Raw genomic sequence first — 27,962 nt, forward strand, 5'->3', positions numbered from 1 at the left:
GTTTTCTTTAAATATAGGGGTTTATACGTATGATATGTATACGTATATATTATTAGTATGCATTATCAAGTATTTTATTCATTCATTTTATTTTTCCTCATATGTGTATATATTCATATATTTATGCAGTCAGTCACATACTCATTTAGTTTCTTGGAGTACAATATGTATGACTTGTACTATGAATTAGGACGGGGGGTGGGGGGGGGGGGTTGTTTCTGACACTTATTGAACATATTGTGATTGTTATTAATGTTTCCCTGTTTACGAAATAAAAAAATAATAATAAAAAAATATGTCCTAAAAATAAAGATTCTTAACTTCATGTTAACTAATATCGTTAAACAATGTAAAATACTTCTAAAGCATTTATTAATCTTAGTTTACGTAAGTTTTTGCATTTACTAAGACATTATTTAAATCAAAAGATGTATCTGTTCATATCAACGATATCTAACAGACCGGAGCTTACTTAAATTAACAATGAACAGTTATATTTTTATTAACTAACATTAAAAATGATTCATAAATACTTTAATAAAAGTATTGTTCATCATTGTTAGTTAATGTTAGTTAATACATTATGCATAATAAAACCTAATTGTAAAGTGTTACCAACAATTATATAATAAATTAATAAAATAACTTAGTTTATTCATATTTACTAATCATTTTTATCCATTTGCATGGTGTCAATCCTTGAATCTAGACTGAGATATTATACAAACTATAACTATATTTTTACAATTCAGACAGTACAAATAAAAGTTAATGATTCTTCAAATGCACCTTCTGGATGCTGAGAGCATAGTTAGGCCATTCAACATATGTGGCACAAACAAACTTTGGACAAAAAACAACTTTGTAACCTGATTTCATATTTAGCTCAAATCCCAAAAGAGAAATTACTCAACAATTCTCAACTTGTGGGACTCTTAACTAAAAATATTGATTGGCTCAAGTAGATGATTAACCAATCCCAATCAAAGATAAAACTTGAGGGGGTTTAGACTGAGCTTGTTGGACCTTCAGCAAACAAACCCACTCAAAATGGGCTATAAATCAAAAAGATTGTGTCTTACTCGGAAAGGTTACTTCTATTCAGTCACATCATCATCCACAGCGACAAAACAACACATTTTAATTGGAGCTCTAAATCAACCACAGTCAAGAGTGAGACTTTTTCAAGGCATCCAGATTTTACTGGAGACATGCATAGAATAGTTTTGTAAAAATTCCCTCCGAACACTCTACTGCCAGGTGGTTAGTTAAAAGATTAACTAATCAAAATCAAATCAAAATCCTCCAGGACAGTCGATGTCACTTCATTGAAGGTCTATAATTACACAGTCTCTCAAATGAAAGCATAATTCCTCGCATTACTTGAAAATTCTCCAGGTAGGCCTTATGTTTCTTAGATGATGGAGACGTCTAGCAGGGAGAGTGGGATCTGTGAAGCAACGTAAAGCTCAGTCTCAGAGCAGACGCAGTGATAATTGAATTGAGCCTGTGGGAATGAGCTAGCGCTAGCATCTCAGATCTCTCTGATGGATCCGTCCTCGGCCATGATTCACTGATCCTTTTGCATTAACGGGGGAGGAGAAATGACCCTCCAAATCTGCCAGGATGAGTGCCTCAATTTCCCCATATCCAGCTAATTTGGGTGCGAGAGAAGTGTGAACCATGCTAGGAATAAAGAAAAAGCATCCCCCACCCCATAACTGGCTTTAAACAGCACTGCTTTTGAATGAATAAAAGCAGGCAAAATGCCCCCCAAGATGTGCAGTAGGATAAAGCCTGAATGCTCTGTATTGTGCGTTTGATCCTGTCAATTATCAGTTATTATGACATGAGTGATATGATTCACAAATAATTCAGCCTGGCATTAAGGCTTCACACAAATACTATCTGCAATCATTACATAAGATACACTGAAAATACGATATTAAAACGATATTTGATGTTATTTCTCTGGCAAAACCTTTTACAGTGCCTGCATGATTATATTGTTCTATCTTTTACTGCATATGATAATTCATACTCAGAAAGTAGAACTGAAGAAGTGACATTCATTACAAGATGATCATATTTCAAAATGCACCAAAATGTTTTGCATTTTGAGACTTTCAGTTGAATAAAAGAGTTGATTTTTTTCCAGTCATATATTCCGTGTTAAAAAATCATCTTTGTCTCATTCTCGTGAACCCAATGTCGTGTATCGTTTCATCTCGCGAGCTAAGTGTTTCGTTATACCCTAATAATAAATATACGCATGTTTCATCTTATATATAATTCTGTGCATTGCAATAGTGAATACAGTTTTATTGCTGTATTCACTATTGCAATGCAATAGAATGAGCTATAAAATGAAATCAACGTTGTATTAATCATATCATATTTGGAAATGGTGAAAATTTAATGTCATTCTTTGCATTCATGAAATGACCTTTGACCTACAACCTCAATCACCCATTCAGACCACAGAATGCTGGTTTTGTATTAAGCTCTCTGTTATACTGCCACCAATAACCTCTTAATATAATTCCTAGATTCCAAACAACCAAAAATTCAGGGGTCTACCAAACTCAGTGTATGGTAACATATTTGTACCAATACTTCTAAAACATTAGTTTTACGCCAATGCTTTCATTATTCAGAAAATGATTCATTTCAATCCACCTGGAGCAAATTTTGCAGCTTTCGACAGCTTGATTCACTGACAAAATCAAGGTTGTCACAGTTATTCATCAAAAAAATCATTTTAAAAGGTCTGTATTTGTAAGCACTTAGACAAACAGCACATTTCATTTCAATTCTACAATTCGATGTCAAGAGTGAATATTTCAGCGATTGGATAATTCATCTGCTGAATGTAACCTCAAAATTGGCTGTGTAAATATGGACTAAGCTGAGATTTGCATTGGCTAACATTTGGGAGGGAGAACAGAGTTATTTAAGGATGAGCTTAATGCAGTCAAAGGAAGGGTTCGCTTTCTAACACTGTTACACACTCACAGTTTTTGAGCACAAAAAGGCAACTCAATTCACGTTCTAACTAACGTCTGATTTTTCCCTCAATACTTATTTAAAATCAAAAATATTTACTTTCCTGATGTATTTCCAACAGAGGCGTTCCAAGTGTCATGATAAAAATAATCATTTCATTTGTCACCACCCTTGCTCATGCACCGATCAAAACAAAACACTTCAACCGCATTCCTTTCCACATACGGGTTTAAAAGCATTTTAACTTGGGCACAGAAACATATAGAAAACAAAGCCTTATTGTGGCAAGAAAGATTGTGAAACTAGTGCAAGGTGGCGTCACCAGCCGTGAGACTGTTATTACTCATCGAAGAGACGCCAAACAGGAGAGGTGGGGCTCAGGGAACGAGTCAACTCAAGGTCAGCTGTCTTATGAAAGACATTCCGGCCAAGTGTTTCGCCTTCTCGACTCCGTGTCGTTTCTACCGAAAACTGCGCAAGTTTCGACTCATTATCTTTCTACGTACAGCCATTCTCCAATAAAAATGGACAGATTATAAACTGCTTGCTGTTTCCTTAGAATGAATAGAATTGCTATGAATAATGGCTAAATTAATCAAATGTAATATAGTTTGTATGGATTAGGCATAAATGCAGGTTATGAAATAAAGTGTAATGTGTTTTCATGTGTGATTGATAAACCCCAGTACAAAATGTTGTTAACCACCTTATAAAATTATTAATAATTAATGTAATTACTAATTCAAAAGCAATTTCAATTTATGATTCCCAAATAATACAATCCTGATTAAAACATTATAGATGAATGAACTATAAAACTAGTTTAGCAAATGTATTTTTTAAAGTTGGAGTCAAGTTTCGGTCAACTAAAAAATAACAATTCAAGTAACACTTTGAAGAGGGAAATTGAGTGAATGTAAAAAATCTGTGGAACTAAATAATAATAATTAGTTGAAGCTACATGAAATTATTGTGTGCTATATATATATATACATTTTTTTATTGACATGTTTTGCACATTATACACTGCAATATCTTTATATTACCCATATCTACATTTACGGTCACATTTTTTTATTAACTACTGATTTTTTTTCACTAACTCAAAATGATGCTGAAGACATAATGGTATCGGAAACACAGAATTTCAGTTCTTTAACAATCAATTTACCTTGTCAACCATATATCCACCAAAATATTTTAGTAATATGAGCTGATAACCCAGACAGATGGATAAATAGGACAATATTTGGCTTCTTTTATGTTATCATATCAGCTGATAATCATATCCGCTTGGATGATAGACATACTTACAGAGATGTTAACCTTCAATATGTAACTAGTCACTGGCCATTAAAATGCCCATTTTGGCTATTATTAGCCATTTGAAAAATATTCTGAAAGTTTCTTATATTGTTTGAATGAGATCAATTCATCAATATTACTTCATGGTTAAACAGTAGTAATAATTGCTGTAGTAACTGGCTATTTTGGTGGAAACCTTTCCACTGTAATTTTTGTAAGGAGAATGAGAAAAAAAGGCAAACTACTCAGGTTCTTCAATTCTACTAATGACAACACAAATATTCCCATCATTTCCCTAAACGCCCATCAATGGAAAAATGTTCATATTAAGCAAAAATGTAACCCTAGTTTTTTCAAAGCAACATTGAAAGGGCTACAAAATCCGTTGTGATTGCTGAGCATGTTACCTCAGCGCCCGGCGCTAAAACACACACATAGCTACTAGTGCGAGGTTCCTCAACAAACACATCTTCCTTTGTTCAGGAAATCCTTTCTCCAACACGGCCTGCAAAGCTGAACTTTTGGCAATGCAGAAGCGTCAAATCCAAACAGAGCCTTTCTCTTTTTTTCAACCTTAAGGATGAGTGATGCTCGTGGTTTCGACCGGTCCTTCAAACAAACCGGCTTTAAACAGCGGGAGACTGAAGTGAGAAAACACTCCAGGACATTCCAGGGTTCTTTTCTAACTGGAGAACATTGTGGAACAAACAAAGTTCATATAAATGAGTGATATTGGGATATTGCAGGCACTTGGGCGACGTCGATGCTACTGTGGGACACATGCGGAGAGGCTTGTGGGAGGTATTGTGTGTTCAGGGATGTACATCACTGCAAATATTTACAGAGCAGCTGATGTAAAATAGGGGAACCACATGACTGTCTCTTCTCCAATACATGCTCACGTACATGTGCGCAGTTCAAATCTACGCCAATCATGCTCTTCTCTAAAGAAGGAACAAGTTATGAAGAACTTAGCACAAAGAGGACTAGCTTCACTGACCCACAGCTAGGCCCGCATGGAAACCGTATTTCTGACCTTTTCTGTGCTGATCTTGAGGGAAAATTAGTCAGAGCTCTATACTCTTATTAGCAGCTAAAAACATTATCAAATTTGACTATAATGAATAGATAAACATGCAAGAAATACAGAATTACGTAAATGACAGGCGGAAATCTGTGAGAGCGTATATGGGAGCAAAGACATTTTAATAGACTTTAACACTTTTAAAGGGATAGTTGTCCCATCCATCTATCCATCCAATGGGGTCCATCGACTCTTTGGTTACCCACATTCTTCAAAATATCTTCTTTTGAGTTCAGCAGAAGAAAGAAATTCATACAGGTTTGTAAGGGTGAGTAAATGATGACAGAATTTACATTTTTGGGCGAACTATCCCTGTAATGGCAGGCCATTAATAAATTCTCCAACTCAAGTGCCAATCATCTACTCCAAATGAGTGTTTCTGATTGTCGCAGGTTTATCTAAACATTCCCAAGATACAAGTGCGTAAAAAAGCAGTAAAAATGCCAGTCTGTGAAAGTGGCCGGCCTTGTTCGGCCGGCCTCCTTTGAGAGAGTGAATGTGTTGAAAAGCCGAGGGGAGGCCGGGGCAACAGGACCAGGCACTCCGTCCTCATTACCACTTGATGTTTGAACACAGCCCACAGGAGTGACCGTTTAAATTGCTCCCTGTTCAAACAGTTTCCAAGCATCTGTGATTCACAGCAAAGTAAGCCTTGTTTGTTTTCCTCTCTGCTTCATGGGCCATCACTAGGTCGTCTGGAATCCTGCTCGCAACTGGGTGGCAGGAGTGTTAGCATCATTCGAGCGTTAGTCTGAAATCACAGTTCTTAAGAGTTCATGGATCATCAGAGACCCTGTGATACTAACTCTAACAGAATTAGATTATTTCATAATTACAAAAAAACCAGGGGCCAAAACATTCACTTACTGATTACCAAAGATTAGTTCAAATAAGCCTGACAATATAACAAGATTCACTTGCAGTAAAAACTTCAATGGTAAAACTTTCTTCATATCTCTATAACGGGTTTTATAGTGTTTTGACATGTAAGTAAAGCAAGAGAGTTACAAAATCATTGAAAACACACACACACACACACACACACACACACACACACACACACACACACACACACACACGTCTATATTACTAACAGGGGACTATCGCTCTACACTGGCCAAGAGGGGACTACTGTTTCTGGTCATTTTGAAGAAACAAAAATGACATACAAAATTTTCACTTCACACACACACACACACACACACACGCACACGCACACACACACACACACACACACACACACACACACACACACACACACACACACACACACACACACACACACACACACACACACACACACACACTTGAGAGATGTGTCATATTTCTCCCCAAAATCAAAAGTAAAAAAAAAGAAAATAGATTTAAGAAAATCATTATTTATAAAATCAAATAGGAAAAAATGTTCAGTATAAAAAAAACATTTTTTATGACCATTAATATTATTTTCTCCTAAATAAAAAATACAACAATACAAAACTAAAACTATTTATTTAAATTGTCAAGTATTTTTACATTGACGTATAACATAATTTTTTTTTTTGCTGATTAAAATAAAAAAATAAAGAAAATTCTTACAGCTATTTTTAATATACTACACTGCGATGAGAAAGTAATTAGAATTACATAAAGTACATAAATAATTAATGAAATATTAACATCCATTACATTAGAGAGAATTTGGAAAGAAAACGTGCTTAATTGAAACAACAAAAACAACAAAAACAATTCTAATGATCTTCATGCAAAATATAATTTCTTACTTTATCTTTTAATTTTAAAGTAAAATATGACCTGTACATGTTTTCATAAGATTGACCCAAACATCCACAAAAATTCCTCATTTCGAGACCCTTTCAAGAGATGCCAAACTCTCGTTGGGTTTTATAGCTCGAGTCTTTGTATGTTTGTGAGTGCGTTGGCCTTTCTACTAGGTTTGTTTGGTTTCAGATCACAGTAACCAGGCTTCCACAGTTAAGCAGTGCCCATCCTAGGTCTATTCCTTAAACCAACACAGAAACACAAAAGAGGAGGACAGAGCCCTGAGGAATCCCTCTGTCACTGGTGGACCACCCACTTAGGGAGCAGACAAGCCTGTTCGGCCACACGGCACTCCATTCTAGGGATTTTGAACTTCAATGGGACCCACAAGGAAGCCGCGAATGGGTCGCCAACGTGCCTCTTGCTCTCGGTGAAGCCAAGCACGGCTGAGAGGGAGTGAGACGTGATATCAGGGTGGGTGGCTGTCGGAACAGCCGAAGAAGACCACACTGTACCGGAGTAAACAGAGGCGAGTTGATGGGACCAAACAGTATGTTTCCTGCCCGGACGGCCCGCACAGGGGGAGGGTTATGTGACGGGTTATGTCAAAGGTCGATCAACCTGCTAAGAACAAAGCTTGTTGAGACTGTAGCCCTATTTCTGCTCTTGTAGGGAAGGCCAATTCAACTCCATAGGGAACTTAGCGTGTTTGTTATGATGGACTTGGTGTGTGCATTGAATTTGGACTGCAAAAGGACAGTTTACCCATGCAAGAAAACAATCCACCATCTCAGTTGTAATAACACAACCCAGCCTACAGCAGTCAGCTTATCCCAAACTACGTCAGACAAATAAAATCAGCAGGGTAACAGACACAAGAGAAACAGTCTCATTGGCGTGAAATGGAATTTGGGGTCAAAGATGCATTCAACCTTATTTTACTGTTCCATGCCACTATGAAAACAATCTCAATCTTCAAGAAGGTGAAGCAACTATTCAATGGCTGATATTGATATCTAAAGAGCAAGGAGATCTAAGACTGATAAAATTTAGCTATATAGCTATATTTCACTATTTAATAAGATGTAGCCTATACAATTGCTGAAATTTGAACACTTATTTTGTACACTACAAAAAAAAACTCATATGTGTATTTATAATCCATCTAATGACACTGCTGTTGGTAGATTGTGGATTGTGGAACAAAGCAGCACTAAAACTTTCATTAATTGCCAGCCTTTCAAAGATATTGGCCATGAAAAATGTCAAAATGTCTCAAAAAGCCAGATATATAACACATATTATAATCATCTCGCATATGTAATTAATGTCAAAAAAGTAATAAATAAATATAAAATTATTTAAGATTTGGACACTTTCAAACTTAAAAAAGTGAAATTAATGTAAAGCATTTGAAGTCTGTTCAAAATATCAGATCTAATTAAATTTTATTATTATAACTTAAAGATATGTTATACTAGCTGCAAGAATGAAAAAGTATATGCCTGCATCTGATAGTCCTTCTAAAGAAATATCACTTTTACAAACCAATATTAATGTTTATTTAATGACAGTTATAAAACACAGTTTGATTGACAAGTGGTTTATTTATTCAAACAGCACCTCCCTCCCCTATTTGTCCCACTCCAATTGTTACGGATCACTACAAATAAGTACAATTTTATGATTCATGACATACTTTTATTGGCAGAGCAAAAATAAAAAAAAGAACCAACTGCAAATGTCCTACATTGACATTTTTTCGTTTATGTGTTAAAATCTTCTGAAGGGTAATCATGGAACAACAGTTTTAAAAAGTGATTGTTTTGCTATTATTTACAACAGGATATGCATTTTCATGGATTTAAATAAAAGATTTTTGTTATAAGAGACAATAGAAACAACTTTGTACATCAAAACCACTCCTTTCCTGGTAAAAAAAAAACTTGGCATCAATCAATTTGTGTAATCTGAACATTTTTGACAAACCAAACATGTCAGTCTCTGAGTAACATTTATTTAAGCCACGAAATAAACGTACTTCCATAAAATAAATATAATGAACTACGCAAAAATCATTTTGAACATCTCCAGCATTTTTTATAATTACCCAAAAATCAAACATAATTCACCCCTCACGCATGTTATCGCATCTGTCAAAAACTTAGGCTGGCTGTTGGTTGTAATATTAGAACTAAAAACATAGTTCATGGGCATGGACATTCATGGAGATCAATCATTTCACTGAATAAATAATTATATCTTTACAATCCATCTTTTTTTTCAAATGCACACTATTTGAATATGACAATAATGATGTCTGTCAAAAAATAACATGCACAATACAACCATGGTTGGATTTACGCAAACCACACTACCGGATGATCGCTTTCCAAGAAGAGGAAGAAAATGGCGCCCTGAGCAGCTTCAACATGTTGTCTATTAGAGACAATAACATGCATAATACATAACGCACACGAGTATAAATTTGTTCCTTACTTGCTGAAATTGAATTGGAATGATCTGGGAAATGAGAGAAATACTTCATACTGCATACTAAAGAGAATAAACTGAAAATGTATTGAAAAACTTTACCCGGGATAATGAACATCATTTAGCATGTGTTGGTTTTTTTGACGGACATTTTTTATGCACAAACTAAACATTCTGATTCTGACATTCCTGATTTAAATATTATGTTCTACTCTCGACTGATCTTTTTTTCATAATTTTGACAGTAGATAAACTGTTAAATGACTGACCTTGAGATGAGTCCCTGTAGTCATCCAATTAGATTTTCATATGCTGATGCTTGACAGGTGATTTTTATAAAATGTAGTTATATAACTACCTTCTCAGTTTAAAAGATTACATCAATTATCAAAGTTTGATAAAATGTTTAATTTTCCAATAAAATAGGATAAATTTACATGATTTGTTACATTTAATTATCCCTTAGCTGACTCCTATTCTCTACTACACTCGCAAACAGTGCTGATAATGCTAATCAATCCTTATGTTCATATTCATGATTGAGAAACATTAAATTGTCATAAACACTTAACTAAATGGAATTAAATCAGCAATGTTCTTCTTGTTTTGGAGGAGCATGCACATTGTCATGTTGATGTCGACTAACTGCCACTTGAATCTCCAGTGACTGAACACACTTTCTCAGTAAAGGATAATAACCTTAAAATAAACAAACATTTAAGCTAGCTGAGAGCATAAATTGGGTGTGTTTAATGCTTCATGCTTATCTGATACTAAGGAGGAAGTAAATGGCTTCAATACAGGTGATTGCAATGTAAAACTTCACACAAAAAATTCCCGACAGATCATATTAATGATCGTAAAATATATGCTTGTATCTGTGAGTGGCAGACATAATGTCTGAGCCCCAAAAAACACACAAACCCATAAAATCAGGCATGCAGCCATATAGCCACAGGCGCATATGAAGACACGCTTGGTGTCTCTGATATCAGGATGCATGCTAAGTAGATCCTGTTCCAGGTCTTGGCCTCCACCCATCACTAGGATGTAACTCTTTGGGTTGGGCTCTTCTTCTGCAGGATGTGTCAGCACATCAGAGAAACAGCTAGCCTGGCATTAACTCTAAAAAAACAAACAAGCCACGCAGAGGTCATGCCATGAAGGATCGAACCTCATCGGCAGCCTTTACAGTGTTTGAGAGTGAGTGACTGATGCTCATATGAGGATCGGCGAAGCTTTCCACCATATATGCACAGATTAGACCATACAAATAGTGACTAGACAGGGCCAATGCAAAGCATAAAGGGGAAGCAATATCACTACACAACTAATTAATTATACATGCAAAGTATAAAATTTCTGTCCAAGTACTCTCTGCCGTTCAAAAGTTTGTGGTTGGTAAGATTTTTAAAAGTTTTTGAAAGAAGTCTCACCAAATCTGCATTTGTTTGATCAAAAATACAGTAAAACGGTAATATTCTGAAATATTATTACAACTTCAAACAACTGTCTATTTAAACCCCTTAACTGTCAGTGCCCTTCTAGCGAGCTGCTTGACGTCCTTTTGCCTTTTTGCCTCATATTACAACATTTACGGCACTATTTTATAATCCAAACTTATTCTAATCTTGACAAAAAAACGTATCATTGGAAAAGTCTGAGACTCAATGTTCCATATATGGTGATTGTTTTGTTATAGAAGTGATATTTTGATAGAAATGTATTAATTTGTGACAGGAGAACGCAGCAAAGAAATTGATTTGAATGTGGGTGACACCCGGTGGCTATTTTTGGTGCATCGCCTAAACAGAATCTCATAGGAACTTCAGTTTTTGTGATATCAACTTCAAATTTGGAACACAACATGGAAAGACATGGCTTAGCATATGGCATATCATTTTTTTAGTACAGTACATTTGCTTTATAATAAATTTAAACTTCTATAACTTTTTTACACTTTCAATAATCTGCAGAGTGTCTTCTAAAAAAAAAGTGATGGTAGGTCCATATTCCAAAGCAATCATGAATTACAACCATTTAAAGGGACAGTTCAGCCCAAAATGAAAATTCTGTAATCATCTACTCACCCTCAAGTTGTTCCACACCTGCATGAGTATCTTTCTTCAGCACAAATTTTGAAGATTATCAGTAACTAAACAGTTTATAGGCCCCATTGACTTCCTAGTATTATTTTTCATGCTATGGAAGTCAGTGGAGCCCATCGACTGTTTGGTTACCCTGATTCTTCAAAATATCTTATATCATCTTTTTTAGTGTTCAGCAGAAGAAAGAAATTCAAACATGTTTGAAGCAACTTGAGGATGAGTAAATAATGACAGAATTTTCATTTTTGGGTGAACTGTACCATAAAGTTTGGATAGTGCATTAAAGGGGGTGATAATTACGGTATTTAAAAATGTTATTTATTCCTGTGATTCCTTTATTCCAGTCTTCAGTGTCACATGATCCTTCAAAAGGCATTCTAATATGCTGATTTGCTGCTCGAGAAACATTTCTTAATATTTTTGTATTACATTTTTTTCAGGATTCTTTGATTAATATAAATTTTGATCAATTTAATGTGTCCTTGCTGAATAAAAGTATTATTTAACCTATTTAAAAAAAATCTTACTGAGCCCAAACTTTTGAACGGTGATGCAGATATTCATAGATGCATGCTAAAGAAATGAGGTGTTACACTAACAGCAAGAATCAACAACAAAAATCCAAAGGTTCTTCAGACAGGGTACCATGTTAATACCGTATTCCATAGTATTTACAGTGTACCATGCAAATTTGAATATGGCAATAATTTAGTGTCATTGTATTATCATCTCATACCACAGGGATTTTAGTATTGCCTGTAATTTGTAGGCTTTTCTAAAAACTTTAAAGCTTTTTAAAGTTGACAATCCAAATATAAATATATTTCTTTGGACCCTTGATACTTGGGTGTTTTCAGAAAAAAGACAATGAATACTAATTGCAATATTTAAGCCTAATATTATGAAGAAATACCATAGCACTAAGCAATGAAGACAATGTTCACGGCCATCTGATATGATAAGGATGCCCTCTAGTGCACATTTTTAAGAATGCACTGTCCTCCAGTGGTATGAATATATTGGTCTCACATTTTGAAAGTTACCTTATCAGTAACAAATAAAGATACTGTCCTATTATATTCTCAAATTCAGTTCTTCACTAAGATTCAACCACAGCAAAAAGCAAAAAGACAAAGGACAGCATTCTCACCTCTCACCTCATTCACACTCACCTCTGTACATATCAAACAGTGAATCCTTCAGTTCTTGTTTTTGAATCCATGACAGCTGATGCAGCTCCTCCTCACTCTCTGAGCAGCTCTCCCTTAAAATGAACAGAGGACATGTATCAATAACTCATTACTGTTCAAGTACTTCAATTCAAGTACTTGAGCTCAGTGTTTTGGTTCTGGTCATATGTTTAGTTCTCAATGTGGGTTAGACTAATCTTTTCTACAATGTCCTTATGAGCTCAGGGATTACATACCAAAAGCGGTGTGTGTGTGTGTGTGTGTGTGTGTGCGTGTATGTGTGTGTGTGTGTGTGTGACCAGCCCAACAATTACTTTATTTTCTGCAAAAAAACATCAAAGTATTTGATTCTGATTTTGATTTATTGGGGTATGTATCACCAGTTACAAAAATATTAAAGGTTAAAATTAGCAGATTTTTATAGGTTACTTTAAATTTTACATTAGGAAATTTTTTAAATAATAATAATAATAATAATAATTTTATAGTTATAACTTTTTAACTATTTTTTAAAATATAAACATTTAAATGGTTGCTGTCATAATAACATGATGTATTTAATCAAACATCAAATATTGAAGAACAGGTGAAGTAAAAATACAATGAATATACAAAATACTACATATATTTAGCAAAATGCTCCTCTCTATGGTTAATTTTTCTAGCCAACTATCGAGTTTATGGACATTGAATAAATTTTCTGAAGTAAATGTAACATTAAATGACATTGTTTACAAGCTGTTTTGTTTACGTGTTCCCTTACGAGAGGTTCTCTCGTATTGCGTAAGTTTAGCTTACGCTACGGGGGAAAGATTCATCTTCTCGAGAGACTGAAGCCAAAAAATTATCCTTAATTTTGTATTCCTTGTCAACACAGTGCAGCAGCTAGCAGACCTAGAGCAGGCCATCTCGCATGTTCATTGGCTGCCCTGCGGCAACTGCTGCAGCCTACCAGTGAGCCCGGCGTGACGTCACGCCCAATGAAGGGCGCCCGCGCCTTCATAGCGTCACAGCCCGCCAGAATGGGCGTGGCCTAGTGTATAAAAGTAGGGGCTGTAGGCTGAATTCTCTGATTTTTCGTCTCTTCAGCGAGCTCTTTGCATCGCTGGATTTGAGAGAAGCCACCGCCGCCGTCGAACAGCGAACAGCCAGCTTAGGACAGCGCTGAGGAAGGCCGTCTTCGCCACCTTCAGCCATCCGTGCGAGCTACGCTATCCGGCGACGTATCCTTTTTGCCTTGCAAAAAAAAAAAAAAATTCTAAAAGAGCAGCGAGCGTCTTTTTCAAGATGCCTCGCACTTCCTGCGGCTCATGTAGAGCGTCGCTCAGCGCCGGAGACCGCCACCTGATCTGCGCTCTCTGCCTGGGCCTGGAACACGCAGTGAGGAGCTTCCGCTGTCGACCCTACGGGCTCGACTCGAGGCGTTTAACACCGCAGCAGTCACTCCGCCCTCTGTGGGACCGCGCAGGAAGAAGCGCCGTTCCCTGAGACAGCCGGAACCTGTGGCCACAGCAACGTGCTCGCCGGAGAACCTCCCTCGAGCCTCGCCTTCGCCTTCTCCGCCTCTCCTCACTGACGCGCAGCTGCCGCTTACGAGCCTCACTGCCGTCACATCAGAAGATGAGGCCGAGGACCGCAACGAAGGACTGCTGCTCCATCCTGGCATCGGACAGCGAGGAATGGTCGCTTCATTCCGCCACCTCGTCGATCCAGGAATCTACCCGTACCCGCGCTGGAGCTGATGCGGAACTGATGCGCCTGCTGACACAGGCTGTTGACCGTCTAGGGCTCGAGTGGTCGCTGCCAGAGGAACCCGCGCCGAACAGGCTCGACGGCTGTTTCCTTCAGAGTCGCCGCCGCCATACAGCTTCAGCAACTAGACCCGCTCCATTCCTGCCGGAACTTCATGCGGAGCTGACGAAATTGTGGAGTACACCTTTTTCTTCAAGACTTCAGTCACAGGCATCCGCGTCGCTCTCCCAAGTGGACGGCGCCACAGAGAAAGGATACACAGCTATTCCCCCTGTGGAAGAGGCGGTCGCAGCGCACCTTTGCCCGCCCTCTGCGAGATGGCGGTCACGGTCAGCCCTCCGTCTAAAGCCTGCAGAGCCACGTCCGCCTTGGTCGGCCGCGCTTATGCCGCCTCCGGCCAGGCCGCGTCTGCTCTACACTCAATGGCTGTGCTTCAGATCCTGCAAGCCGACCTCCTCCGTGAGTGGGATGAGAAGGGCCGGGATCCAGCTGCGGTTACGGATCTGAGGAGTGCGACGGATCTCTCTCTCCGCGCCACCAAAGCCGCAGCCCAAGCCATCGGACGAGCCATGGCCGCGTTAACTGTGACAGAGAGGCACTTCTGGTTAACGCTCGCGGATATGAGGGAATCTGAGCGAGCCACCTTCCTGAATGTGCCGCTCTCCCCCACTGGTCTATTCGGCCCAGCGGTGAATGGGATCGTTGACCGCTTCTCTGAGGTGCAGAAGACCACGCAGGCCATGAACCTCTTCCTGCCGCGACGCTCAAAGCCCGAAAACCGTCTTTCTGACTGCACTGTCGTCAGTAAAACGTGTGGGGGACCTGCATGCGCTGTCTATCAGCGCGTCGTGTCTTGAGTTCGGGCCGAATGACTCTAAAGTCATCCTCAGACCTAGACATGGCTATGTCCCTAAAGTGATGGGCACTCCATTCAGAGCACAAGTTATTTCATTGTCAGCTCTCCCAGCATCTGACAGCGAAAGTGATGTGAATCTCCTCTGCCCTGTCAGAGCGCTGAGGGTTTACATTACGCGCTCCACTTCCTTCAGGCATTCGGAACAGCTTTTTGTTTCGTTTTGATGGGCGGACCAAGGGTCTCGCCTCCTCGAAACAGAGCATGTCCAGATGGATAGTGGACGCTATAGCAGCCGCTTATGCGTCGAAAGGTCTGTAATGCCCTCTGGGCATCAGGGCTCATTCCACGAGAGGCATGGCCTCTTCGTGGGCATGGTCCAGTGGAATTTCTATCCATGACATATGTGTAGCGGCGGGCTGGAGCTCCCCGTCTACCTTTGTCAGGTTTTATAACCTAGAAGTTCCTGCCTTGCCGGCTAAACTGTTGTCAGTTTGAAGGAGAGGTGTATTCTGCCCAGATCTCCTGCTCAGATCACTCTCACATGACTCAGCTCTCCTGGTTGAGCTGCACTAAGTAGGGTATGTGCCATGTGCCTATACAGACCGGCGCGCTGCTCTGTATTTCCTACGTCTGCTTATGTACAAGTGATGGCCCGCGTGGCTGGCCACCTTATTTTTTCACTTATGGGGTTCCCCTGAAATTTCGGGGTCTCATGGTGGATGCAATACGAGAGAACCTCTCGTAAGAGAACGATACTCGGTTACTAACGTAACCTTGGTTCTCTCTAGAGAGGGAACGAGTATTGCGTAACCGGCCGTGCTCGTGCCACGAGCGACTTCGCTTCAGTCGACGAAAAACCAGAGAATTCAGCCTACAGCCCCTACTTTTATATGCTAGGCCACTGCCATTCTGGCGGGCTGTGACGCTATGAAGGCGCTGGCGCCCTTCATTGGGCGTGACGTCACGCCGGGCTCACTGGTAGGCTGCAGCAGTTGCCGCAGGGCAGCCAATGAGCACGCGAGATGGCCTGCTCTAGGTCTGCTAGCTGCTGCACTGCGTTGACAAGGAATACAAAATTAAGGATAATTTTTTGGCTTCAGTATCTCGAGAAGATGAATCTTTCCCCTCTTAGCGTAAGCTAAACTTACGCAATACTCGTTCCCTCTCTAGAGTACCGAGTATCGTTTCTGCATTTGAAACATTGTTTGAGCGATTGCATGAGACATTATACAGATATCGGAAAGTTCTTTCAACATGCCATCTGTACAGTGTACATTTTAGGACATCCTCAGACCTCAGTCATATGACGAAAATGCATCATGCCTCAGGATAAAAGGCTTCAGCCATCGGAAAAAATGGCATCATGCCTCAGACTGAAAGGCTGTGTCCGAAATCGCCCCCTTGGCCTATACCTTTAAATACGGCACTATTTGAGGGGACAGACATTTGTAGAGGTGTCTGAAACCATAGTGGATGTTATCGAGTGCACTCATTCAATCCCACAATGCACTGCAATAACAAGTGTTTAAACGATGTATGCTCGCTCAACGGCTAGAAAATACCCATAATGCACTGTGAGAGTCACCCTATCCTAACCCCAACAAGAAGAGTTAGGATGGCAGGAAGTGCAGCAGATAGTCTTACCTGCTGGCAAAACTTGCCCATGAAAATGCATTATCTGGAAATGTACGTATAACAAAAAATGTTTACCACCACATTACGATGTACTTTTTCAGTCAGTGAGGTCCAGATTTTGTAAGTCGTGTCATACATGTCAATTGGCGAGTAAACCCAATCAGAAAATCCTGCCTACACCACTCTACCCTAATTTCAGTTGTAAGTGACTTTTTTTTCTTTTTGTAACATAATAAATGTCTTTACTGCCAATTTTGATCAATTTAATGTGTCCTTGCTGAATAAAAGTATTAATTAACTTTTTTTTTTTTTTAATCTTACTGAGCCCAAACTTTTGAACGGTGATGTAGATATTCATATGCATGCTTAAGAAATGTGGTGTTACACTAACAGCAAGAATCAACAACAAAAATCCAAAGGTCCTTCAGACAGGGCACCATGTTAATACTGTATTCTTTAGTATTTACAGTGTACCATGCAAATTTGAATATGGCAATAATTTAGTGTCATGGTATTATCATCTCATACCACAGGGATTTTAGTATTGCCTTTTCTTGAAACTTTAAAGCTTTTTATAGTTGACAATCCAAAAATATATGTAGATTTCTTTGGACAATTGATGCTTGGCTGTTTTAAGAAAAAAGAAAATGAATACTAATTGCAATATTTAAGCCTTATATAATGAAGAAATACCACAGCACTAAGCAATGAAGACAATGTTCACGGCCATCTAATATGATAAGGATGTCCTCTAGTGTACAGATTTAAGAATACACTGTCCTCCAATGGTATGAATATATTGGTCTCACATTTTGAAAGTTACCTTAGAGAAACGCGACGCACTTGAGCACTTAACTGTTGACTGTGTTGGACAGTTGCCCAAAGCTAAATAGGGACAACAATATATTTTGACCAACATGTGCACTGAGATTTGTTTCCACAAGGCTGTTCCATTATGCACATTTAAAAGCTATGGTTGTGGTAAAATAACTGCTCAAATTCTGTACTACTTTGGGATTGACAAAAGCAATTTGGACAAGTGAATATGGGTCAAACTTTACTTCTAAGTTTTGTAAGCAGTCTTTAGAAACGCTTGGTTAAGCCCCCAAATGTACACTGCATATCACCCTGAATCCCAAGGTGCACTCGAACGATTCCATCAAACTCTCAAAACCTTGATGCATCGCTACTGAGTGGAAACTGGGAAAGACTGGGTTGAGGGTCTTTGTTTCCTGATGTTTGCAATAAGTGAGTATGTGCAAGAATCCCTCGGCTTTAGTCCTGCTGAACTTGTGTTTGGTCAAACAAATCGTGGCCCACTAAATCTGCTAAGAGAACAATTGCTGAATTAGAATTGTAAACCCATATCTGTCGATGATTTTGTCACTTCTATTCGTGAGATGTTGCATAAAGCCCTAAGAGACTTGCTAAGCTTAATCTGTATAGTGCTCAGACTAAGATGAAGGGTAGTTTCGATAAAAAGTCTGTAAAAAGACTGTAAAAATAAAAACGTTCGTCCTGGCGATTCTATCATGGTTCTACTTCAGACTCTCGGTTCTATATTACATACATAATTTTCTGGTCCTTATCTGGTCAAAAGAAAAATAAATGAGACTTAAAACGCCCATGTGTGTCCTCTATTGCCACTGTCGGTGTAGTAGCAAACTAAACCCCCAATCGCTCCACGGCACCACAGCAAATAAAAGGCTGCCCACTGCTCCGGGTGTGTGTCTCCACGGTTTGCAGTGTGTGTGTACGCTACTCACTGCTCCTAATGTGTGCACTCTAACTTGTATGGGCTAAATGGAGAGGACAAATTCCGAGTAGGGTTACCACACTCGGCCTTCACATGTCACTTTCACTTTTTTTCTTTTTTTTACAGAATGAATTCACAGAAGCATGTAATAATGTAGACAGAGGTTGAGTATATGCTGCACAATGGACTGGCTGCGTCCAGCTAATGTCCTTGGAGCTCCCTTGCTTGCTTGTCCAAAAAACCTGATAATTTGCAATGATTATTAGAAGGTCAACAATTTCACACCGGATAGTTATAGGACCTTAGTTATAGGAACTAGCCACCAGGGTGGTCGAAACTCTAAAGTGACATGTTGTTGTGAATTTTATTTTGACGGCGCTGCAGAATTTTTTTTTGGCGGTGCCGAGAACGCCAGACCCTGAGCACACAGCGCTCCCATTCTCAGACTTCATTAGTTTACAGTCTGTTTAACAGTCCTGTCAAATACATTATTAGATAGAACTGTTACACAAAGAAAATAAACAGTATATGAAAAAGTATTACTGTTTCCATGGAGTTGATCCCCAATGTTACTAACAATCATGTTTGGCTTGGTCCCCTCAAAGTCGCATTGGAATTTCTCCTTAGCGTAAAGGTTGAGAGGTCAAATCTATCACAGTTTTCAATGTTTTTAGAGTTAGTTTGTGGAGTAAATATATACTTATATAGGCTATAATCTGTGTGTGTACACTGTTTTTTTTTAAATGGTGGGGGCCGTTTTTTTGCGTGCGCCCGGACAATAGTTGTACACTACATTACATCACTGGTAGTTGTTATTGTGCTGGGTTAGAACTTACTCTGAAGTAGGAGCTAATTTAGCTCCCCCGATCGTGCCCAGATTCTTTGGTGCGAACACGCCAAAAAGCTGGGTATTTCCAACATTAGTTCTAGGAACTATGAAAGGTTCCTCCTCTGCGAAAGCACCTATAGTAACAAAACCTGACTATTTCCCCATTCCCAGAATGTAGGACTGCGTAGGTAGAGTTGGTTTAGCGAACTATGTTAAGAATTCAGTTCTGCCAAAGGGGTTTTGGCAGGTGCCCCTTACCTAACGTGCTTCTGAAATTAACGAGCTTCCTATAGTATAGAATGTGAAATGCACCTGCTATATTTCAGCATATGATGCATCAGAAACTGTTGGATGTGCCAAACTGTGAAGTGTATCTGGATGATACTGTGGAATATTCAGATAACAAATCATGTAAAAACCCTTGAAATGGTTTTCAAATGCCTAACTGCTGCTTCGTTGACACTAATATTGCAGTCTTAAAGTTTGCAGAAGGAATTGTTATGTACTCAGGTAAGCAGGTAGGTCAGGGAGTGGTTAAACCTGTTGAGGCAAAAAATTCCGCCATACTTGAACTCCTTGTACCCTGTAAAAAACGAGAATTGAGACGTTTCCTAGGTATGAGTGGGTATTATCAAGATTACTGTCCCAATTCATTTGCCCTATCTCTCCTCTAACAGACCATACAAATGGAAGGTTTTTAATGGACTGTCAACTTGTTTTTCATGCTGCCAAAGACCTTTCTCTGCTTCAAACTTTAAAATGCCTTTCAGACTACAAGTGGATGCAAGTGGTAAGGGAGCTGGTGTGGTACGATTTCAGGAGGATGAGTACCATATTGACCATCCTGTTTCCTACTTTTCTAAAAAGTTCTCCAAGACCCAGCAGAGCTATAGTGTAATTGAAATGGAAGATTTGGCTCTGTTGTTTGCTCTTCATTATTTTGATGTGTACTCCGGGAGTAGCTGGCATTCCTTTCCCCTAATGTCAGGTTCCATATAAGCGATTGTTAAAGGCCCACTGAAGTGCCTTGGAACATGCAGCTTTGTATGATGCGTTGACGTAATTTCCACTGAAACAGGAAGCTAAGCCAGAACATATTGAATGGCTCCTCCCCCTTCTCAAATTGCCAGTAGCGTTAAGTTTACCTCACAGACCTCAAGTCGTACTTAAAAGTAGGGCTGGGTATTGACAAAAATTTCACAATTCAATTCGATTTCGATTCACAAACTTGCAATTCGATTCGATTTCGATTCCGATTCAATATTGACTATTTTGGATATCAGGTAGGCTACAATACATGCAAATGCAAATGCTCAAGGAAAACAAATCTCTTAACTAATGCTGTAAACTATGGGAGTCAGTTGTAGCCTATAGCTTCATTAGCCTACGTCTATATTGGCATATATTGAAGGTAAAAATGAACTGATTTGTATACAAACACTTAAATTACACTTTTATTTATTTTTTTAATAAGAAAGTTATATGAAAAATATTTAAATGGTGGCTGTCATAAAAACTTGCCAGATTTATTCAAAAATGCATTCAAAATTGAAGAACATTAAAAATAATGATTATGTTATATGGTGCATATATTTAGCAAAATGCTCCTCTCTAGAGTTAATTTTTCTAGCCAACCAACGAGTTCATGGTCACTGGATATGTTTTTTCTGAGGTAAATGTGACGTTACATGACATTGTTTGCAAGCTGTTTTACTGACGTCTTTCCACTTGGGCTGGGTACCGAGTTCGGTACTTTTTAGGTACCGACCGAATTGCCTCGATACTACCGAGTATCGAAACATGTCTTGTTTTTCGGTACCAAGTTTCGGTACCTAAGTGGTTAAACTCGTCAACGTCAGTGAAACAATAAACATGCAGCATGATTGGCTGTGGCGGAAAAACACTAGTTTACGCGGCTGCCCAGAGACGTGCCTCGTCGCACGTGAGGCTTTAGTGTGTGTGTGTGTGTGTAAGCGTAAGCGTTCAACCCAGATAGATAGAAAATATGTGGAAATGATCAAAAGTGTACCTATGTACCCGACTCGATGCCATAAGCACACGATGCAATATTTTCGACAAGATAATTGCTGCCAAGACCGGTAACACGGTAAATCTACACTTAAAAGCGCACAGAATACACTCGAGAGTAGAAAGGTTATCCGCCTTCGACTACAAGAACTGGAGCGCGTCACATATAAACCAAAACTCAGCGTATAGGATACTTGCCTCACAGACATGAGAAATAGTTCTATATATGTTCAAAATATGTCAACTTTTAAACGAAACAATTAGAAATAAATAGTTTGATTACCTAATCCATATAGGCGCGCGCGTGTTCACTACTGCAGGGATGACGAGTCAGCATCGCAAATTCGCAATAATCATCTTTGCAGCCAACACGTTTAGTAAACACTTATTCATTAATAAACAATTAAAATATCTCCTTGCTATCGTTTCCCGACATATCCATAATCATTAGGGTACTTTTGCCAGTGCTTTGCGCAAGCTTCATGTGTGCTGAGCGCGAGGCATATATCCCGCACCCCAGTAGCCTATATTTAATTCAATTCACATTTATTTGTATAGCATTTTTCACAATACATATCGTTTCAACGGAGCTTTACAGAAAATGCATGTGTCTAAATTACAATTTAGAGTGATCTGTTATCAGGGGTGACTGTGTGTAATGCATTTCAATTAATTTTCATTCAGTTTCATTGTTAAACAATGCATTAAGTTAAGGCAGAAACAATGAGCTCATTGAAGTAAAGAATACATGTTGTTAAATGTTTAGGAAAACAGAAAACTTTAGCATTGGTGCTTTTTTACAGACTCAAAATATGAGTGTAAAAAAGTCAACAAACTGAAAAAATAAAAGTTTTTTTTTTTTTTAGGTAATGTTATATTGATAAAATTGGTATCGAAAAAAGTATCGTTCAGGAACCGGTATTGAAGTCAAGGTATCGGTATCGGTACCGGTATCGAAAATTTTGTTACGATACCCAGCCTACTTTCCACGGTTGAAACGCTGATTGAGCGATTCCATCTAACATAATACGGATTTCGATAAGTTGTACTCTATCTTTTAACACACTTTCAGATGCTCATTCATGTTTATTTTATGCTGTAACTGGTATTATTAAGAGAGAAGAGAAGAATATGTGCGCTCCTTGTTCTGCGCCAAAGCAATCTCACGCCACAGCACCAATAAGGTATTTATGTTTTTGAATTTCATAAGAATTGTACGTAATTTGAAATCTGAGACTTTGTTTCTTATCAATAGTAACAAAACAAATATTATTGCGATTTATTGGATGGGATGCACACTGTGCTCTATGCATTCATCTACTGAAAACAGGATGACTAGCCTAATCGATTCCTTGGATTAAAGAATCGATATCAATTCGTAAAAATGAGAAAAATGAGAAATCGATATTTTTTTACCCAGCCCTACTTAAAAGCACGTTGGATTCAATAGTAGAGGTGTGAATAAATTCTAGCCATTTCATTCTTAACAAACATATAGTTGGAAAAAGGAATAAAACTCAACCGTTTGAGCAACCAAACTCACATCTCCAACCCATATTGTTTCGTGACGTGTCGACAGTCAGTTTGATCAGGTGTTTTTTATAGCATGGGGGCGGGACGCTTTAGATTCAAGAGAGCATTTGATTGGACAGAAGATGTGATGAGAAGCTTAAGTCCGCGGTGATGTCATAAAAATCGGAAGTGAGAGAATGTAAGTGTCAGGTTTTGGGTAAGGGGAAGTAGCGAGGACTCAAGTGCAGGAAACAAGGGCTTTTTATTAATAATAAAAATAAAACAAAATACAAAAAAAAACTACCCCGAGGGGGGAAACAACACTGACTTGACAACACACAGGAGGAACACCCGAAGGGGTCATCGGAGGACTGGGGTCTTGGCAGTTTGTGAGGTGAATGGGAGGTGGGCCAAGTGGCGGAAGGCCACCCTCCTCTACACGGTTATATACATACCCCACAAACTGCCAGTATACCCAGCATTCCCACCTCCCAGGCATGGACAGGCTCATTAAGGCTGTTGTTGAAAATGTCCTTGAGCACTGCGTCACTGATGTTGAGCCCCTCTGCTACAAAAACGAACTGGTGAGCAAACTGTCATGAACCTGGTATCCTTCTCCTTTACTCTATCTCCCTCTGTTGGTCATATTTGTTATTGCATCCTCGTACACACACTCATTCACACTCATTATCTAATTCATCTCCAGCCGTTTCTCATTATCCCATCTGTTCCTCCTCTTCTCCGCACCTGTTTCCCACTTTCTCTGATTCTACTCCCTATTTCTAGGCTTTCCTTTTCCTTTGTTCTTTGTCAGATTATTGCCAAATGCTGTGTATCTACCTGCTCATTGATCCGGTGGTTTTGTACTCTGTCCTGTCCGGTCTTGTCTTGTCTCGTCTGCTGTCAGAATTATTCAGATGACACTGTGCTTTGCCTCTGCTTATCCAAAGCCTCGGTAAACGTGAGTGGTCTTCGGTTTGGCGTTCCCGCACTCTCTCTACGGACCCAGCCTGTCTCAATCATCTGGGATTCCTGTTTCGGCTGAAGCCAAGAATTTCTGTTTCATTAATTGAGAGACTTTTGTTACATTTACCAAAGACTGTCTTCTGTTCAAGTTTTGCCAAGCGGCCACCTGTGTTGTTACTCCTGAACTGAAATTAAAGAATAACAGCTCACCTTTGCGTTTGGGTTCTCTGTTCACTCACCTGACAGAATAATCTGACCAAGATGGACCCAGTGAAGGACGCTTCTCTTCAGTCGGCACTCGAGATCCAGGGAGCCATGCTGGGACGACATGAGGATGAACTGGCTGTCACTCGTCATGCCATGGACTCTCTCGCGGCTCGCATGTCAGAGATTTCTCAATAGCTTCATCATCTCCGGGTCGATTCATCTCCGGCAAGGAGTCATGACGTTCCTGAACCTAGAGTGAAAAATCCGCCGTGTTATTCCGGTGAGCCTAAGGAGTGTCGATCCTTCTTAACCCAGTGTGAAGTTGTCTTTTCACTACAGACTGCCACGTACGCTAATGATCGCTCTCGCATCGCCTTCATCATCTCCTTGCTGACTGGCCGTGCGCGAGAATGGGGTACAGCTGTCTGGAGCTCCGAGGCCGAATGTCTCAGCCGATATTCCTTCTTCAAAGAGGAAATGTTACGTGTCTTTGACCGCTCTGCTAGTGGCACGGAGGCTTCCCGGCTTTTGTCTTCTCTCCGCCAGGGGAGGAGGACAGCGGCAGATTTTTCTATTGAATTCCGAACCCTGTCTGCTTCCTGTGATTGGAACGAGTCAGCTCTGGTAGCCCGTTTTCTCGAGGGGCTCAACACCGACACAGGACGAGATCCTAGCCCGCGAAAGCCCTACTCAACTGGACACCCTGATCGACATGGCCATTCGAGTGTAGAGGCGTTTTGAGGTTTGCCGCCGCAGCCGCGGTTTTGATAGGTCTTTTCTCTCTGCTTCTCCGACCCCCTCAGCTTCCTCCGCCACTGCCGAGACCGAACCCATGCAACTGGGAGGGCTGCGTATCTCCGCTGTTGAGCGCCAACGCCGCATTTTGGCCGGGCTGTGTATGTACTGTGGATCTGCCTCCCATCTTGTCGCCACCTGCCCGGTAAAAGCCAGGGCTCACCAGTAGAGAGAGGGTACCTGGGAGCGCTTCTACCCTAGACCCTCCGCCACGCACTCGCACTACTTTTCCGGCCCATCTCCATTGTCCAGGAGTTTCCGTCTCATGTGTGGTCCTTATCGACTCGGGCGCCGAAGGCAATTTCATTGATGAGACCTGGGCTCGAGAGCAGGGGATCCCCCTCATTATTCAGAAGGAATCCTCTCCTCTCCACGCCCTCGATGGTAGTATTCTCTGTCGAGTGCGATATTCTACTGCCCTGGTGAGTCTCACCGTCTCAGGCAGTCATCAAGAGACAATTTCTTTTCTAGTTCTACATTCACCTTTTAATCATGTTGTTTTAGGCCATCCCTGGTTAGTTGAACATAATCCTCAGATTAATTGGTCTAATGGCTCTATTCTTTCTTGGAGTTTGTCGTGTCATGTTAAATGTTTGTTGTCAGCTGTTCCTCCTGTCTCTTCTGTTTCTGTTTTTCAGGAGGAGCCAGGTGATTTGTCAGGGGTCCCGGAGGAGTACCATGATCTTCGAGCGGTCTTTAGTCGTTCCAGGGCCACTTCTCTCCCTCCCCATCGGCCGTATGACTGTGGCATCGACCTTCTTCCTGGCACTACTCCCCCTCGCGGGAGACTCTATTCTCTCTCTGTCCCACTGTCAAGAATCGGTATCCCTTGCCGCTCATGTCATCTGCCTTCGAGATCTTGCAGGGGGCCAAGGTCTTTTACTAAACTGGATCTTCGTAATGCGTACCATCTGATTCGCATCAGGGAAGGGGACGAGTGGAAGACGGCGGTTTCCACCCTCAAACCAATGGCCAGGCCGAACGAGCAAGACTATCGGTCGTATTCTCCGCAGCCTCACGTTGCGTAACCCTGCCTCCTGGTCTGAACAGCTTCCCTGGGCTGAGTACGCCTTTAATTCCGCACCGTCCTCCGCTAAAGGGTTATCCCCGTTTCAGTGTTGTCTTGGTTACCAGCCCCCGCTATTCTCCTCACAAGACTGCGACTCTAAATTACCATCCGTCCAAGCCTTTATTCAGCGTGCTAAACGCACTTGGAGAGGAGTTAGATCTGCTCTTTGCAAGTCCCGTTCCCGTACCCGACGGTTTGCTAATAGGCGTCGAGTCAAGAGCCCTCGTTATTCTGTGGGTCAGATGCTTTGGCTGTCCTCTACTAATCTTCCTCTCCAATCCTCTTTGCGTAAGCCTGCACCAAGGTTTGTCGGTCCGTTCCGTGTCCTTGAAATTCTTAGTCCTGTCTCTGTCAAGCTTAAGTTATCCGCTAACCTTCGGCGCATTCACCCAATCTTCCATGTGTCCTGCATAAAGCCCGTTATTCGCGCCCCTGGTTCGTTCTGTCAGGTTTTGGGAAGGTCGAAGTAGCGAGGACTCAAGAGCAGGAAACAATGGCTTTTTATTAACAATAAAAAATAAAACAAAATACAAACAAAACCTACCCCCAAGGAGGAAAAAAAAACACTGACTTGACTTGATAACACACAGGAGGAACTTAACATTGTAAAGTTACGATGACGAACCAGTACAGGACTGCAAACACAGGGAGAATAAATAGGGAGATCAAACAAAGCAGGTAATGAGGGAGGACAGGTGGGGCAAATTAATCAATAACCAGGTCACAAGATGAGAGGGGCTAGAGCAGGGATGGTATAACTCCGGTCCTCGAGGGCCACCGTCCTGCACAGTTTAGCTCCAACCCTGACAATATTTTTTTTTGTAATCCTGAAAACATTGATTAGCTTGTTCAGGTGTGTTTAATTAGGGTTGGAGCTAAACTCTGCAGGACAGTGGCCCTCGAGGACCGGAGTTGCCCATCCCTCGGCTAGAGTGACAATCGACAGGAGAGCACATGACACAATAGTGCAGGGCCATATGTAGCAAAATAAAGTGTTTGGAACATTTCATATAGATTTTTGCAAATGATGTTTTTTGACTTCTTCAGACCCTATAGTTTACAAAACTACCTGTTTCCGATTTTTTCCCGGGCTGCTCAGGCCCAGAATCCAAGATGGCGGATATATCACCAAAAATTGCAAATAATCGCCTTTTTAAACATTTCAAATGGATATATGTTAGGTATATCATTATATACATACATTTTCTAATTAATTGAATGACTTAGGTAATAAATATGACCATGGGTGATGTTTGGAAGTTTTCCTCTCTGTCCTGCAGTTGCCACGCCCCATTTTTCTTTCACTCAGTTCCCCATCCTGTTCACCACACCTTCAACTAATTAGCTCCAATCAGCCACAGACTTTATTAGACAGCACCTGTACACACAGCCCTTTCTCTTTGTTCATGCCACATGGAAGAATCTTGGTGTGTTGCTGCTGGAAATGCTGTGTCTCATGCCTTGTGTGCGTTATTGAACTCTGTAAGTTCCATACGTTTCTCTTTTGATGTTATGTTAATTATGAGAAAATGTGCACTACCTTCCTTTCAGTCTGTTTAAATGTACTGTTAGATTGAACAGTTTATATTGCTCATGTGACTGTGCTAGTT

The 27,962-nt window shown here is 40.1% G+C and overlaps 1 protein-coding gene across 3 annotated transcripts in view; it reads right to left on the minus strand.

The window, feature by feature from the left end:
- mipol1 (mirror-image polydactyly 1) overlaps positions 1-27,962 on the minus strand; it is a 103,920-nt gene that overhangs the window by 67,752 nt on the left and 8,206 nt on the right. For all 3 annotated transcript variants that reach the window (XM_077238952.1, XM_077238951.1, XM_077238950.1), the window contains exon 2: positions 12,930-13,021. Coding sequence is in view for 2 of the 3 variants with exons in the window: in XM_077238951.1 (XP_077095066.1) it covers positions 12,930-12,939 (10 nt within the window). In the remaining variant the exon portion in view is untranslated. The remainder of the gene's footprint in view (positions 1-12,929; positions 13,022-27,962) is intronic.

Source organism: Siphateles boraxobius, unplaced genomic scaffold (assembly GCF_051911475.1).
Source record: "Siphateles boraxobius isolate OS27281-9 unplaced genomic scaffold, OSU_SipBor_1 22, whole genome shotgun sequence".
NCBI classification, from domain to species: Eukaryota; Metazoa; Chordata; class Actinopteri; order Cypriniformes; family Leuciscidae; genus Siphateles; species Siphateles boraxobius.